We start from the raw sequence: 17,654 nt of genomic DNA, 5'->3' as shown, positions 1-17,654 counted from the left end.
TGCAGTCGTAAACGTTGGTGACTTCTACAAGTACTGCATACAGTCTAAGTTAACATAGCTTGCTGTCGAGGTTGCACATGTTTTTTTTTTCTTTGCCCTCTTCCAAAATTAAACTAGCCAGCAATTCCTTATTTGAAGTAATTCTATTTGATTAATAGGCGCAATTTAATTAGTTAGGCCTATATTTTTTAAGGTTGAAAACATAATAATATATTCAGAATCATTCGGACCTGATTGCAGCCAGGAAGTTTTTCCTGGTTTTTACATATAGGAATACAAAAAAATTGCATTTTGAATTTTTAAAGAGTATTTAATATACTAATACACTACGTAAATCCTCAATGTTTATATATTGGAAAACAAATGCACACACAAAGCACATCCCTCAAATTACACGCGCGCTATTTGTTGGTGCTAGTTCAGGATATCCCTATTGATACTTCTAGTTACAATGATGTGTTTTCGAAGTCATTTAAATTCATCACTCTTTTAGGTATATTAAGTTTGTTTTCTAGGCGAGACAAACAATTTCTTAGCACCCTGTTTTTCTGCTTTTTGCGCTTCTCTGCATAGACGTGACACGGTTGTTAAATTTATTGAACACACTTAGAAAAGTTAATATTTTTACGGTTTTCTTCAGACGAATATTTTCTGAAGAAATTGTAGATATTAAATATAATTTTCTGAATTTTGCTACTATATCCACTGGATCTATCGGTAGTACTGGCATTGAGTGCCCAACTCTAGAAACACGGAATCCACTACGGAGCTGCCAAAATTCCGCTACTTTTCGCTACAGTTGTGTGTATTGAATAAATAGAGCAATCAGAACACAGATCAGAAAGCAACTAACGTCATTGATCAGAAATGTGTCAAGAGTTCACAGGAATAAGTTTTATTGTGTCTCCTGACATAATTTATATTGTTTGAAAATCAAAGCTGTCAATTATATTTATTTTATTTTATTCACAGATGCTTAATCTTAATAAAGGCGTATTTTCTAAAGAAAAATGTCAGGCTTAATGTTCTTATTTTATTTAAAAATATTTTATAGACAAGTCTGAAAGTAACTTGCTTTCCTTATTTTCCGTTCTGTAATAAAACATTAAAAAGTTTGATGAAAGAGTAGACATCTATGACGTAGTGCAGAGGGCGGCCACTAGAGGAAACCCAAGAGTTGGAACTTAATTTGAGACAATTCTGTCCGACGTCGGGGTGGGTATCCGGTGTGGCTTAGTGGATAAAGCGTCAGCACGTAGAGCTGAAAACCAGGGTTCAAATCCCGGCGCCGGAGGGAATTTTTCTCCGTTCCATTACTCTTTCATCGTATGATGATGCAGAATATCTGCATGGAAATATCATATGTACTTCGGTACATTAAAATAATATAAATAATATATATTAAAAAGTTTGTTATATTATGTAATGTTACTCAAAGTTGGAATACATGCAGGACTTTGTAAGCATATGCTAATCTTTTTTTTTTTTTTTACGGTACCCTAGAATACACGCAGCATATTAAATTATGTTTTATGTTGCATAAGCATGTGGCTCTACTCCTGAAAAATTGTCGATGTGCTTCTGTACCTGTAACTATAATTGTGTTTTAATGTAGGCATTATAAAAGCTCATCAGATTCGTCACTTCCCCCTCCCCCTCATGTGAATCCTGTGAAGTTGGAGCACTCTTAACATACATTTGTTAGTTGAACCTCCTGATATGATTATATAATCTATTTTTTTAGATCTCACAGCATATATTTTTTACTTTGAAGTCTCAGTAAAACACTTACAATGACAGATGACAGTCTACATCTTTGCTACAGTTGGGAAAGTAGTAATATTTTAATTTCTACATATGATTACAAGCATTAGAGCAATCTTTCAGGAAACAGAGTTATGCAAAATCTGTAGAAAAACTAACGATATTTATTTATGAATATATACAAATTTGAGCTTCTAAAATGATTTTCTAATTCCGCTACATTTCAGGAAGATTTCGATTATCATGGCTACGTCTCCCGAAACTCCAAAGTCCGCTACGTGTAACGGAATTCCGCTATAGTTAACATACTGTAGCTGGCCTTGCTGAATGGGATAATTGAATTTCATACCACTAATAAACAAAGTAATCAACTGATAAGAATATACAGAAAATGTTTATTACAAACGAATTATTGATTTCACTGACACAGAGAACGTCGAATATCTACAGACAACGCAAACAGAAATCGAGCTGGCATTTTCGGTTCTCGCGACTTTTATGTGTTTGTCGCTGAATGGATAGTTTACAGTTAAAATAGACTTGGTGCTTCGAAAGGCTTTCTCATCGTCACGCAGCAGTTAATCATCAATCGTGGAAGACCACAAAAACCGTGAACCAGCTGGACGCGATTAAGACCTATAAAATGCGAACTACTTGGCGTAGAAATGAGATTCTTGTTTCTATACAGAATGTTAAAAAAGTATCCAATATTTTAGGAGGTGCTAGTATGCATCAAAACAAGAAAATCTTTAATAAAAATGGGTCCTACAACACCTACTTTCTGAGATCTGAACACTTGTTCATAGGAGGTGCTCAATGTGACGTCCATTCACGGCAATGCATTCCTCTGCCCTTCGGCGTAAGGAATCACGCGCTCTTTGAAATTTGTTTTAATACGTTAATAAGAAAGTCCTGATAACGATCCCCAGTTAATCTCTGTGGTAGCACGTATGGCCCTATTAATCTATCACCAAGAACGCCTGCCCACATGTTGAGAATCTGTGCTTATGCTTTGTTTCTTCAACTGCATGGGGATGTTCATCAGCCTACACATGCTGATTACGAAAATTCACATCATCATCATCATCATCATCATCATCATCATCATCATCATCATCATCATCATCATCATCATCATCATCATCTCCGCAACCAGACTTTTGTTTTCAGTATTTCTTGCGACGTATCAGACTTTTGTTTTCAGTATTTCTTGCGACGTATCATTATTCCATGACAGGGGTGTCAACTACGGTATGATTACCGGTATCTGCAACTGCATGGGGATGTTCATCAGCCTACACCAAGAGGAGTAGATTCTACTCCTCTTGGCCTACACATGCTGATCACGAAAATTCACATCATCATCATCTCTCGTATTCGCAACCAGACTTTTGTTTTCAGTATTCCTTGCGACGTATCATATTCCATGACAGAGGTGTCAACTACGGTATGATTATCTGGTAGTCTGCTGTATTACAGGGCAGAGAAATGCTTTGCCATGAATGGACGTCATATTGAGTACTACCTATGAACAAGTGTTCAGATCTCAGAAAGTATGTGTTGTAGGACCCATGTTTATTAGGCATTATTTTCTTGTTTTGATGCATACTAACACCTCTTAAAATATTGGGTACTTTTTTAACATTCTGTATAGTCAGAAGAATGTCAATCAACCTAATTACATGTAAACACCCTATCACGAAGAACTTGTCCGAGCGCACGTATTATTTTTACAAGCGGCGTCAACGAATATCCGTATGCAACAATGCAGCACTGTTCCTACTGGCTATTGCCGTACAAGTAAACACGCCCTAAACGTCAGGAGAAGTGGACTGCACCGTAGTATAATCTATTTAAAATATTAATGTAGATGTCTCTACACGAAGCTGTAATACAAAGATGATAAAATCATTAACGATATTGGTAATCCTGCAAAATTCAGTACTACCAACACACGCTCAATCGGATTCACGTTACATGTGGATGCGGCAAATGTCATACTTCTAACCTATAATTTTATTGTCAGGCTAGATTAGGTTCAATTTGCAATGTCAACTCAATTCGGGAAGCTGTGTTCGCTTATCTTACTGGAGCATTTTGGAGAAATTGTGCAGAAAGTTGGGAATGATTTATACAAATGTCAAGCAAAACCACTGAGTTTGATTGTAAATAGTACAAAGCTACCTCTTCAGAAGGTAAACATGTGACTTTGTGTATTCATTTTTGAAGTCTTATAATTTAAATACATATAATATTTAGAGCTTAATTCGTTGTAAAACTAAAATAATAAGAGATTACCAAATAATGTTTTAAAGATATGTGGATTTAACAACTAAAATGAACTTGGGGCCTATTCTGTATTGTGCATATTAAGTCCAAAGGAAATCAATTACAAAGGGGATTAGCGTATGGGAAGAGAAGAGAAACTGGTTAAAGTGCAGAATCAGACGCGTTGTATGTGCCATTTTTGCTCTAAAGTAACGGTGGAAACAAGACGTGAAAAATAATAAAATCAGCGTGTAAAGAGTATTTTCCCTGTACCAAAAGAATTGCACATTCATTTGCACCAAAGAACCCTGGACTAAAGAAAAATATTACTTTCCCTTGTGCCAAAAAAATCAGCGAATGAAATAGTATTTTTCTAGTGTATCACTTCGGATTCTGCACTTTTAATCAAATATGTAGGCCTATATTTAAGAATAAATATTCTAGTCAAACGTATTAAATTAATAATTAAGTTGAATTGTAACAATGGTACACGTCATGAAGATGCATAAGAACAGGAATGTAAACTTGAAGGGTGCTATTCTTAGACATTTCGCAGCACGCGCTACGAGCGTACTAAGCTAGCCCCGGCTATCCACTGGTTATTTGTACAGAATTCAAATCATATCCTATCGCTAACACTGGTTTATGAATACGAAAAACGCTGATCATCCACCGGAAACCCGCGCTAAAAATGTCTATGAATACGGCCCCTAGTTATTTTGGAATGTGGTCAGCATCATGCTTCAATAGCCTAATTAATCTGTTTCTCTCTACCCATCGAGAAGGAAGCCATGGTACAAATTTGTCATGCTGAACGGGTCCAGAATCGACCTGAATGTAGTACCGGTATTGCTAAGTTAAAGATTAGGTCTAGCTGGACTCGCTGACCTAACAGTTCGAAGTCTGTTGTTTTCAGAAAATGCACCCTATTACCAATTGAATCAGTCATGTCATTTTTTGCTAAAATCAGTTAAGAACTCTATCGTATTTGCTTGACTTGAATACATTTTTCTGTTAAGAAAGGTCACTATCAATCTAAACACACTTCACAATATTCATAGCACTTTTGAGAGAGCGCTATTCGTGAAACATGACCATTTTTTATGGTGATCTTATTGCTGCTGTAATTTCGAAGTAAGAGCCTTTTAGAAATGACTGATTCAATTAATAAGAAGGTTTACATTTCTTAAGAATTGGATTATCACTTTGAGACTACCCACATCAGAATTTTCCACGAATACCTAGTCTCGAAGATTGGGCATAAATCCGCTAGCTAGACTATGCTCTTATGAGATGTTTTATTTTTCATATTTGTTTTAGAAGTATCATATTATATTTAATTTAGATTTTTGTTTGCTAGGTGAAGCAGGCATTGCGGGTTATGGTTAAGTATGGATTTGTGACTTTTGCTCCAGGCCCAGTACCTAACAGAGCTGTATATACTTTATTACCAGAGAAAGTTATTCTTATACTTCGATATCCCAGGTAAGTTTATAATGCCTGTTGGTAATATTTGTTGCCTTTGGAATATTAAAGGGGAATAAAAGACTCTTACCATTGATATTGTTAGAAGTTTTAATAATATTTATAGTTATGTTAAAGTCAACCAGAACCATTTTACAGTAATATAGTGGTTGGGAATTAAAACAACTTGAAAAATTAAGTCCGTTTACATATGTAGAAAAATATACTATTTTGTTATACTTATGTCATTACAATTTTGAAAAGATATTATCATTTACAATGTGTGCAGATACCTATTACTAGTGAAAACACAGTATGGTGATGAAGCAGAAATGCTAGTGGAAGAAATTCTGAGACAAGGTCAGGATACAGCCTCACGTGTTATCATTAGAGCTGTCTCAAGATTAAAGGAATCATTGAAAGGTGACTACTCATATCTTTATATAGTGGAAAGTTTCGATATTTTTTAGAATTCTTATTGCCATATTTCAGAACATGTTCATTTACATTGCAATGGAGCATAGAAAACTTCTGTGTTACATAATATGAGCCGTATACCAAGTGAATAGACTAGAGCATTATTTCCCAAACTGTGGGTTTATGAAATTTTGCAAGGGCTTTGTCAAAGTTTTTCCCTAATGGCGGATTTTGAGGTTACATACATACGTAAGTGTTCTGCCCATGGGCAGGTCTTTCACTGCAAACCCAGCTTTCTCCAATCTTTCCTATTTTCTGCCTTCCTTTTTGTCTCCCCATATGATCCATATATCTCAATGTCGTCTATCATCTGATATCTTCTTGTGCCCCAAACTCTTCTCCCATTCACCATTCCTTCCAGTGCATCCTTCAGCAGGTAGTTTCTTCTCAGCCAGTGACCCAACCAGTTCCTTTTCCTCTTTCTGATCAGTTTCAGCATCATTCTTTCTTCATCCACTCTTTCCAACATAACTTCATTTCTAATTCTGTTTGACCACTTCATACACTCCATTCTTCTCCATATCCACATTTCAAATGCTTCTAGTCGTTTCTCTTCACCTCGTCGTAATGTCCATGTTTTACCCCTTACAATGCCACACTACACACAAAGTACTTTACTAGATTTTGAGGTTATTGCTTTAATATTTATTTTGGTATTATTATTAGAGACGGGAATTCCATGCAAATGGATGTTTTAATAGGAATATAGGACATAGCTCGAACTTAGTACTTATTCATGTCATTACTTTTCGGTTTCAAATATGTGTACTTTTTCCGTGCATGTTTGGGCTTTTTTGGGGATAAAAACATGCATAACGCATATTTAAGCAATTTTTAGCGTAATCATGCATATAATTTACATTATATTCAGTTTACATGCGTGTTTTAATGGTTTTGAGTCGACACCTCAGTTTCTCGATTTTTATGACCCTCATTTTAGCTTCAGGAATCAGGAATGAAAAAGGAAAAGAAAAAAAAAATAAAGGTTCATTCAAGTTTGCACCCATAACTTCTTGCGATGTAGAGAGGTTATTCTCTGCCTACAAAACCATATTGACTGACAAGAGCAGGAACCTTAGTTGTTAACTGTGCAAAATAGGAAAGTCAAGTGAAATAATAAATTTGGAACAAAAATGAAAGTGCATATTTTAATGTATTTTTCACTTGATTGTGCATGTTTCATAGTTTGATAGTGCATGAATGCATGGATATTTTGGATTTTATAGTGCATGAAATTCTCGTATTATTATTATTATTATTATTATTATTATTATTATTATTATTATTATTATTATTATTCTTGTTATTGTTATTATTATTGTTGTTGTTATCATCATCATGGTTATTATTATTATTATTATTATTATTATTATTATTATTGTATTGTGTTGTGTTGATTGATTGTATTTGTTGATTGATTGTATTTCATCTCACTGCCATTTTCTGTCATTCATTCTCTTAATCATTTGTTCTGTTTTGTTTTTTATTTTGTGCTAAACTGTAGTTGGCTTTGTACTGTTGTTTCGCACATTAATATTCGAAATAAATAAATAAATATATTATTATTATTATTATTGTTGTTGTTATTGTTATTATTATTATTATTATTATTATTATTATTATTATTATTATTGTATTGTGTTGATTGATTGTATTTGTTAATTGATTGTATTTCATCTCACTGCCATTTTCTGTCATTCATTCTCATAATCATTTGTTCTGTTTTGTTTTGTTTTTTATTTTGTTCTAAACTGGAATTTGCTTTGTGCTGTTGTTTTGCACATTAATATTCGAAATAAATAAATATATTATTATTATTATTTTTATTTTTATTATTATTATTATTATTATGATAGTGATTATGATGATGATGATGATGATTATTATTATTATTATTATTATTATTATTATTATTATTCCTGGAATATCGAAACTGTAGCAACTATGACTTCGTGTGAATTAGACATTAGACCCATTGTTTTCAGTTCTTTGAAATGAAGCGTGTGTTTAAATATTAATTAGTGACAGGGAATAGATTCGTCAGTCTTTTGTAAATTAAGGAGAAGACTTTGAATGTGGGCATGGAGATGCTTGCCATGCGACGGAAAGGAGGAACAAGCAGACGGGTACAAAGACAAATGCTGCTATGCTAGACTGTATCATCTCACATACAATTTAATTCGGTACTTTATTATTATGAATGAAATGTAGCAGTTCTGACTAAGGCGAAGTTGTATCGTATTTAATTATTTTTATTAATTTTAGTCAACAATGTGTTCTTGGAAACTTGTGTTTGTTTTACAGAGGAGAAGGTGTGTCTTGTAACATTACGTGATAAGTTTGCAACTCTTGTAAATAAGCAGTTTCTGATGCGATGTCCATCACCTGGTGAAGAGACAGGTGTACCTGTCTTAACTATAAAGGAGACGCTGTTATATTTACCACCAGACCTGAACTTGAAGGCACTTTCGAATATTGAAGAGGGCAAATCAGGAGATGCTGGAGATGAAGGCATCTACTGGAGGGTCAATCTCGACAGGTTTCATCAAGACTTCAGGTACAAATTACTATTTGCGAAGGTCATTTATAAATAATGCACATATTGGCAGAACTGTGAAGTGGATGACGCAGCACCAATGAAAATTACGTCAGTTGCAGGTGAAAGATTGAGGAAGAAGCACGTTTGTTCATTTCGTCCATAGCATACTCTATGTTTAGATAACGAGAGCTAGAAATGAAACCTACACAAGTCTCTGATATTGTGACGATTGAAGATCAAAGATGGAATCTTTATGTGGCAAAACCTCACATAAATCCACAGCAGAACGGAGTTTATGGTGAGCTTACAGTGGACCATAGTACAGTTTCTCATTGGGCTGCTCATTTTCGTGTCAGTTTACATGATGATGCAATACTAGAAAGGCCGAAAACATGAACAAAGTATGAAACTTGTGATGGATGCTCTTCAAGAAGGTAGTTGAGCAACATGTGAGGAACTTTCAGAAGCTACGGGGATTTTACTAAATTCAGTATTCCGTACTTTGACAAGGATTTTGAAGAAAGAAAAATTTCTGCACGATGGATCCCTCACTGCTTGACTGCTGAACAGAAGCAGAAACACCTGGACATTGCAAACTTGCTGACAGGACCATCACGAAAATGAATAGGCCAATGAGAAACTGTATTACGGTCCACTGTACGTACACCACAAACTCCACTCAAAGTAGTGTGGAAGTATGGATTTTTGTGAGGGGGTTTTGCCATGTAAAGATTCGATCTTTGATCTTCAGTCGTCACAGTACACAAGACACGTGTAGGCTCCATTTCTAGCTCTCGTTACCTAAACATAGAGTATGCTATGAACGAAACGAACACATGTGCTTCTTCCTCAATCCTTCAATTACAACTGACGTAATTTTAATTGGTGTTGCATCATCCACTTCACAGTTTTGCCAACCTGTGCATTATTTATTAAATGATCCTCATTTATAGATTCTCTGAGATTATTGTATTATGTATAATATATTGAATAGATTTTTGCATTGTTATACATCTGTACAATTAATTAATCTTATTTTGAAATGTAAGATTTTTAACTTTGCTATTCTTAAATACTTTTATGTAGGATTTTTTATCAGTGTAATAAGCCAAAATTAAAAAAAATTGTCGTAATTTCAGAAATGAGTATAAAATTGATATTGGTACTTCATCATTTCTAAGTGTCATTTTCAAATCAATGCCAACTTGCTATTAACTTAAAATGGCTTTTAAGGAACCCAGAGGTCTATTGCTGCCCTCACATAAGCCTGCCATCGGTCCCTATCCTCAGCAAGATTAATCCAATCTCTACCATCATATTCCACCTCCCTCAGATCCATTTTAATATTATCCTCCCATCTACATCTCAATCTCCCCAAAAGTCTTTTTCCCTCTGGCCTTCCAACTAACACTCTATATGTATTTCTGGATTCGCCCATACATGCTACTTGCCCTGCCCATCTCAAACGTCTGGATTTAATGTTCCTAATTATGTCAGGTGAAGAATACAATGCATGCAGTTCTGTGTTGTGTAACTTTCTCCGTTCTCCTATAACATCATCCCTCTTAACCCCAAATATTTTTAAGCACCTTATTATCAAACACCCTTAACCTCTGTTCCTTTTTCAAAGCCAAGTTTCACAATCATACAGAACAACCAGTAATATAACTATTTTATAAATTCTAACTTTCAGATTTTTTGAAAGCAGACTGGATGACGAAATCTTCTCAACCGAATAATAACAGGCATTTCCCATACTGGTATTTATTCCGTGTTGAATTTCTTCGCGAGTGTCATTTATATTTGTTACTGTTGGTCCAAGATATTTAACTTTTCCACCTTTCCAAAGGATAAATTTCCAATTTCTATATTTCCATTTCGTGCTATGTTCTGGTCACGAGACATAATCATATATTTTGTATTTTCGGGATTTACTTCCAAACCTATCTCTTTACTTGTAAAAGCTATGTGCTATTGTTTGAAATATAATTTCTTTTTGTATTTATTATTATTATTATTATTGTTATTATTATTATTATTATTATTATTATTATTATTATTATTATTATTATTATTATTATTATTATTATTATTATTTATCTTTAAATACAAAAGGCTGACACCACTCACATGTCTTGTATCTTAATTTGTATAAAATGACCAAAGTAATGACAGTCTCTAAAATACCTGTCGTTTGAAAGCAACAGTTGTTAGTGACATTTTCAACAAAATGTACAAATTCGTAGTTGATAGATAAATTGAAAAACTTCAAGTAATTCATATCTTACATTAAAAGGAATAAAGGAAGAGATCATGATATCATTGAATGTATGTATATTCATTGTGGAAGAAAATATTTGTGACTAATACTGTGTATTTTGACAGTTGTTTCCTTTGATATTAACCCTCAGAGACCAGATCATGGTGTCTGCTATTTCCCGACGTTTGGATGACAATGCTGGGGAACTCTTGAGGCATCTTCTGAAGCAGATGTATCTCAGAACAGAAGCATGGGCCGCCACATCAAATCCTATACCATTTACAGAACTGAGAGAGGCAGTTCGTAAGCAGAGCTCCCATCCCCTTTTGGGACAATATGTAGATCAATATCTGAAGATAATGGGTGAGAAGACTGATAAATTTAATAACATAGCTACATGGATCAGTTGATAATGTTCTAGATGAAAGATGTTTTGCAATGAAAAATAACTGCGTACAAATTTATAGAAAAGGCTTAATAACATACTGTATTTTATACTTTTAGTGAGATGTATGTACTGTATTTGCTGGCCTGTAAGACGCACTTTTTTTCTCATGAAAATACATCTAAATAATAGTGTGCCTTGTTTAACGAATAGTTGATTTAAATAATATGTTGTTGTTGTTTTCTAATGCCAGGCATTTGACAATAAAGTCATTTGACTTCTTGCACTTCAATATTTTTCAAAGATATTATCATGGCCAGCCACTGAAGCACAGATTTTGAGGTGTTCCGAATCCATTTCTTGGTTTGAGTTGCACAATGGGCAGTTAGGGGACTGATATATTGCAATTGTATGCAGGTGTTTGGCCAAACAGTCATGGCCTGTTGCCAGTCTAAATGCAGCTACAGACGATTTTCGTGGTAAATCGGGAATTAACTGTGGATTTTGATGCAGAGAGTTCCATTTTTTCCCTTGGGATTCTGTTATCAAATTTTGTTTATTGAAGTCTAAGTATGTAGATTTAATAAATCTCTTCACAGAGTAATACGTAGATTTAGTAACAGGTCTGTAAGTAGCAGTGCTGCCCTTCTTTGCTAAAGCATCCGCATTCTCATTTCCCAGATTCCACAATGGGATGGTATCCATTGGAATACAATTCATGAAAATACATCTAAATAATAGTGTGCCTTGTTTAACGAATAGTTGATTTAAATAATATGTTGTTGTTGTTTTCTAATGCCAGGCGTTTGACAATAAAGTCATTTGACCTCTTGCACTCAATATTTTTCAAAGATATTATCATGATCACCCAATGAAGCACAGATTTTAAGGTGTTCCGAATCCATTTCTTGATTTGAGTTGCACAATGGGCAGTTAGGAGACTGATATATTCCAATTCTATGCAGATGCTTGGCCAAACAGTCATGGCCTGTTGCCAATCTAAATGCAGCTACAGACGATTTGCGTGGTAAATCAGGAATCAACTGTGGATTATGATGCAGAGAGTTCCATTTTTTCCCTTGGGATTGTGTTATCAAATTTTGTTTGTTGAAGTCTAAGTATGTAGATTTAATAAATCTCTTCACAGAGTAATACGTAGATTTAGTAACAGGTCTGTAAGTAGCAGTGCTGCCCTTCTTTGCTAAAGCATCCGCATTCTCGTTTCCCAGGATTCCACAATGGGATGGTATCCATTGGAATACAATTCTTTTATTGAGTGATATTAATTGAGAGAGCATTTTAGTTATTTCTGCTGTTTGAGATGAAGGTGTGTGTTCAGAGACGATTGATAGAATAGCTGCTTTGGAGTTTGGATTTAAGTAATATAGTATGCCTTTTTTATCGAAAACTAAAATTTCAGGTGGAATTTTACTCTGCTATAATCAGTCAGTCTGTATTTACGGAATTAATATGTGTGATGGGATGTGCTAAAATTGTTTCCCCAAAAATGTCCATAAAAAGAAATGTTGTTGTTGTTTTCTAATGCCAGGCGTTTGACAATAAAGTCGTTTGACCTCTTGCACTCCAATATTTTTCAAAGATATTGTCATGGTCAGCCATTGAAGTACAGATTTTGAAGTGTTCTGAATCCATTTCTTGGTTTGAGTTGCACAAAGGGCAGTTAGGGGACTGATATATTCCAATTCTATGCAGGTGCTTGGCCAAACATTAATTACAGAAATGTATCCTATATGCATATGTGTCTTATAGGCTAGCAAATACGGTATTTCACGTCAGATTTGTTATATATGATTATTTCTCTTTCATGCTAGAGGAAGATTCTAGTGGCTTTATTAGCAAAGTTGGAGACAGTTCTGGTGGACAGTACAGTATAAATATGAAGACAGCTTTCATTCAGCTTACCTGGACTACTATTGAAAACATTGTAATGGAAAGATTTGGTTCAAAGGCTGCACGGATCTTCAGGTACAGTACTTTAATTAAAATTATGTTTCTAGTCAGATACTTTTATAACAAACCTGAATCACGCAAGTGAAGTGAGTAGGCATTAGACACATACACATACTTTTATAAAATAATAGTGTATTATGCATCGAGCGTATAATGGTAGTAATTAAGACGCGAGTATCTTTATGAAACAAGCGTAAGCAAGTTTCGTATTTTGCTTTACGTGCTTTACAGGACCTTTTTTAGAAATGGTTCCTGCTTTTTGTGTCTGAAAATCTGGTCATCCTAATTATCAGTTCATCTTTATATCAATGATCTACCGTCTGTATTACATCATCTGCACTCGTTCCTTTATAAAATGATGCACCAAGTGGTTTATGGTGGCATTTGAGCTTGACATCGCTGGCATAGGTGGAGAGAGAACCGTTTCCTTGGTGGAGCAAAGCAAAACCATAGAATCCCGATATAACGAGATTATGGAGGACGACATTTATCTTCTTCCCCCGTTATAACTTGACCTTGGTACAGTATATCTGAATATGATCATTTAATAAAAGTATTGTAAAATAAAGTAAAATTGTAACAAAATATACAGACAATTTTACTTTTTTTTTTCTTCTTGTATGGAGGAGGAACCCGAAGGCTTGCACTGCAACCTGAGGTTTATTGTGCTTACTGTGAATGATTAGGTAGCTGAACGGCCATGCTCTTGTACAAGTACAGCACACCACACTGTGAACTTAACCGAGGCTATTGTATGGATGATGGTATGTGAAGTAATGATGGAGAAATGAGTCCGAGGTCCAACATTCTCCTTCAATTGGTTGAGGAAAAACCCCAACAAAGTAACTTGTCCAAACAGTTCGTTTCATAGCCAGACATGTTAACCATTACTCCACAGCAGTGGACCAATTTTACATTTGTTTACGTAGGCTTCCGCGGCTGGTGTACATGGTATGTGGATAAGCTTCAGGGCTTCTACCGCGTTGTCTTGGTGTTATTGGCTGACGTTTCGACCGCTGTGTTATCTTCAGAGCAATTGTTGGATAAGGAAATAGTCTGCCAGCTCATATATATATAATTATAGTAGTCTCGATCCAACAACTGCTCTGAAGATGATCACAACACAGTGGTCGAAACGTCAGCCAATAACACTAAGCCAACGCGGTAGAAGCCCTGAAGCTTATCCACACATCAATTTTACATTTACTTTATCTGTTTATTTAAAAAACAAGATATTATAATTATGAAATGTGAATTCTAATTATTTTATTTAATATCGTCTTTAAGTTTACACATTATACCAGGATCACTTTTCCTTTTTCTGTATTGTTGTGCAGTATGTTATTCATATTTCTTCAAGTGGCTGCTTGAACACCTGCAGTGTTCTAACACAACAGTACAGGATGTTACAAAAAACATTACAGTGCTTCCATTCCTCAAATGAGGTATAGAAATTGTTATACATTTAGAAATTTAAAATAAATATTTAAGTCCAGACACATGGTCTGAAGACAGTAATTCGTCAATTTAAGCACAGAAACTTAATCATAAACAAAAGCAAGAAAAATCTTCTGAATTCAATATTTCCTAACGTTAATAGAAAAAGAAGAGTTCGGCCAAGTTTGGGGGGGGGGGCAATACCCTCCCCATGCCCCCTCATAACTCCACCTATGATCACTGGCTTAACATGCTGTTAGAGTTTTAATCGCAGTTAATTGCCCGATTGCCTTACTGAGTTTGACAGCATAAGATGCTTTAGAGTATGTAATGCTTAAATTACTGTTTATGAATGCAAATTAACGCTATTCTTAAATGTTTTGAACAGTATTAATGCTCTCAGCGACCACATTATGTTTTAAATTCCATGTGTATGAAATAACAAACTATTTTTTTTTTTTCATAGGCTGGTGCGAGCAAAAAAGTTTGTTGAACAGGAGCAGATTCAACAAGTAGCTATGATACCTGCAAAGGAAGCCAAACTCCTGACATACAGACTGCTAGAAGAAAACTTTATCCAAATGCAAGAACTACGAAAGTCTTTATCTAACAATGTGCCAAACAAAACTTTCTTCCTTTTCCATATAGATTTAAATCAGGTGAATATTTTAATAATAACACGGTAAAATATTATAAGAACTTTCACATCCTAAAGTAGTGGCCACGGCTTTTGTTATTTGAGGTGTGGTTTCATTTTGGTAGACCTATTCTGAATAATAGTCAGTGACAAATTATAAACGCTAATATCATTTGCAATATGATAAAGGAACTGAATTATTGTGAATTCAATAAAACTAATGAGAAATTAGATATTACCATCGTGACACCCCTTTTTGAAAATGTGTAGTTTTACTATAAATTCGCTGATCTATAAATTAATGACCCAGTAGAGAGGTTACTGGTACATTTTAATAGTCGTGTGAAGCATTGCTAGTACCGGTAACATAATATTGTATTAGAACTGCTGTCTTGATTGGTGGCTGGTTTTCCCAACTTTTGGAATTCTCAACATAGCCTGAGTTGCAATACCCATTTTCCCAATTCTCTTTTCCCCACTTCATTTCTTCCAATCCTCTTTTTCTCCATTCCATTTGTCTCGATCCTTTTTCCCAATGGTACCTTCTACAAACCACTTTTTCTGGTACTTTCTTACCATGACAACCTACTTGATCCTCTGTTGTACGTTTGCATGATAACAAAGGGTGTTTTATTAAATTATCATACTTTTTATGTAAACTTACTACCAATATCATAGGCGAAATTGCAAGTTCTCGGGTAGAGGAGGCTTTTAAATATTAATGGATATTTATATTATAAAAATTCTGAAAACTAATATTTGGCACACTCCCATAACTAGTGGGAATGAGGACAAGAAATCATATCGAACTTCGTGCATTTAACATTTTGAGAAATATGAAAAGTATAGAGAGAAAAACATAAAATTTTAACGTATTTACGAAAAATTGGGCACAACTTGAGTTTTTAAAAATGATGTGATACCAAACATAATTGGAAATTGGATAATTAAATTTTAAATGCATATAGTCAGGGCTGAGCAAAATACTGACATCCAAGTATTTCAAATACAAATACAAAATACTTTTAAAAAATTAACCAAAATACATTTGTATTTTAAATACTCAAAATACATTTGTATTTCAAATACTCGATGCAATATGTAAAGAAATAAGAATATTACTGAAAATCTAAAATATTATATTAACATTAAAAGTATTTTTATCTCGAAGTTTTCCTTTTCCCAGTCAGCAATGAAATTATGCTACATATGAATAATTACTTCTCCCTTTCAAAACAACAGTTTCTCAAAAAGTTCATCAGATGAGGATCCCTTTGCTGGTGAATGAATAAATCCTGCAAAATAGAATAGTCTTTCTACAGGCGCAGAGGAACACAAACTTGTATTACACTTTATAGAAGCTTGTTTCACTGTTGGGTAATTCTCTTGAATGCACAGGGTTGTCCCTTTGCCATTGAAGAATCGTATGAGTTCATACTCCACAGCAGACAAGTTCTTTTCTTTTTGCTTTTCAAAGTCTGTTGTACTTGAGTTGAAAACATAAAAATTGTTTTTATCGTCTTCATCATCTGAGCTGAACAAAAGTGTAGCAGAGAACTGCTCAGCTGATTTCACACACATATTCTGTATCTTTTTCTCATCATTTGCTGAGGCAGTGTCAGATAGCTATCAAGCAAGCTGTCAAAATAGCTCTATTTGCTTCTGGGGTCAGGTCAAACATTGCTTTAAATCTTGATGAAAGCAAACTTATTAGGATTGGAGTTACTTGTAATAGATGGCGTAGATTACTAGATAATAGAATATGTAATCTGTTTTTGAGGGAAATTAATGTGAGCAAAAATAAGAATTTGAACAAAGTAAACTGTTAAAGTTTTTGGGATTGGGAAAGAAATAAGTTGGGAAAGAGTGATATTTGGTACTATGTAGTTTCCTTGAAAAATTGTTTATTGGAACTACCAGGTTTGGAGAAAGTACAATTTTGTAGTTTTTGAGTGTGAGAAAGATGGATTGGAAAAGGAATAATTTGGAAAGAGTGATATTTATTTTGGGGGGGGGGGGATTATGTTTACTGAAACTATTGAGTTTGAAAGTATCCATTAGTAGGATTGAAAGTATCCATTAGTAGGATAAATGGCTTGGAAAAAGTGTCTTAACAGTGGAAGCCTTCATTGTTTATTTTCTGACTGTTTCACTGCATTTTGAAGATTGTCATCTTGTACCTTCATATTTCTGTTATAACTAGTTCTCGGATTTTAAGGTGTCAAATTGAAGTTTTAGATGCCTAAGGAAGGCTTAAAATCTATTAATTTAGGCTCCAACTTAGTGAAATTAGGCATTAAAATTTACTAAATATATGACGAAAATATTTATACTCAAAATTAGTAAATTAAATAGATTTATGTTCTCATATATAAATGTTATTCACTGTTTGCTTAACTTCCATTAGCTGCACAATACAGTATGACAATTTTTTCCTAAATTGTTTATGTTG

At 34.3% G+C, this 17,654-nt stretch overlaps 1 protein-coding gene across 1 annotated transcript in view; it reads left to right on the top strand.

Annotated features, from left to right (window-relative positions):
• The first annotated feature begins 3,705 nt into the window (after positions 1-3,705).
• The window catches only part of Polr3C (RNA polymerase III subunit C), a 35,157-nt gene continuing 21,208 nt past the window's right edge, over positions 3,706-17,654 (top strand). The window contains exons 1-7 of the mRNA XM_069823089.1: positions 3,706-3,959; positions 5,393-5,517; positions 5,786-5,919; positions 8,278-8,530; positions 10,924-11,135; positions 12,990-13,143; positions 15,032-15,224. Coding sequence (XP_069679190.1) covers positions 3,813-3,959; positions 5,393-5,517; positions 5,786-5,919; positions 8,278-8,530; positions 10,924-11,135; positions 12,990-13,143; positions 15,032-15,224 — 1,218 coding nt within the window. The 5' untranslated portion in view covers positions 3,706-3,812. The remainder of the gene's footprint in view (positions 3,960-5,392; positions 5,518-5,785; positions 5,920-8,277; positions 8,531-10,923; positions 11,136-12,989; positions 13,144-15,031; positions 15,225-17,654) is intronic.

Source organism: Periplaneta americana, chromosome 4, assembly GCF_040183065.1.
Source record: "Periplaneta americana isolate PAMFEO1 chromosome 4, P.americana_PAMFEO1_priV1, whole genome shotgun sequence".
NCBI lineage: Eukaryota > Metazoa > Arthropoda > Insecta > Blattodea > Blattidae > Periplaneta > Periplaneta americana.
This window is presented reverse-complemented; position numbering and strand designations above follow the sequence as displayed.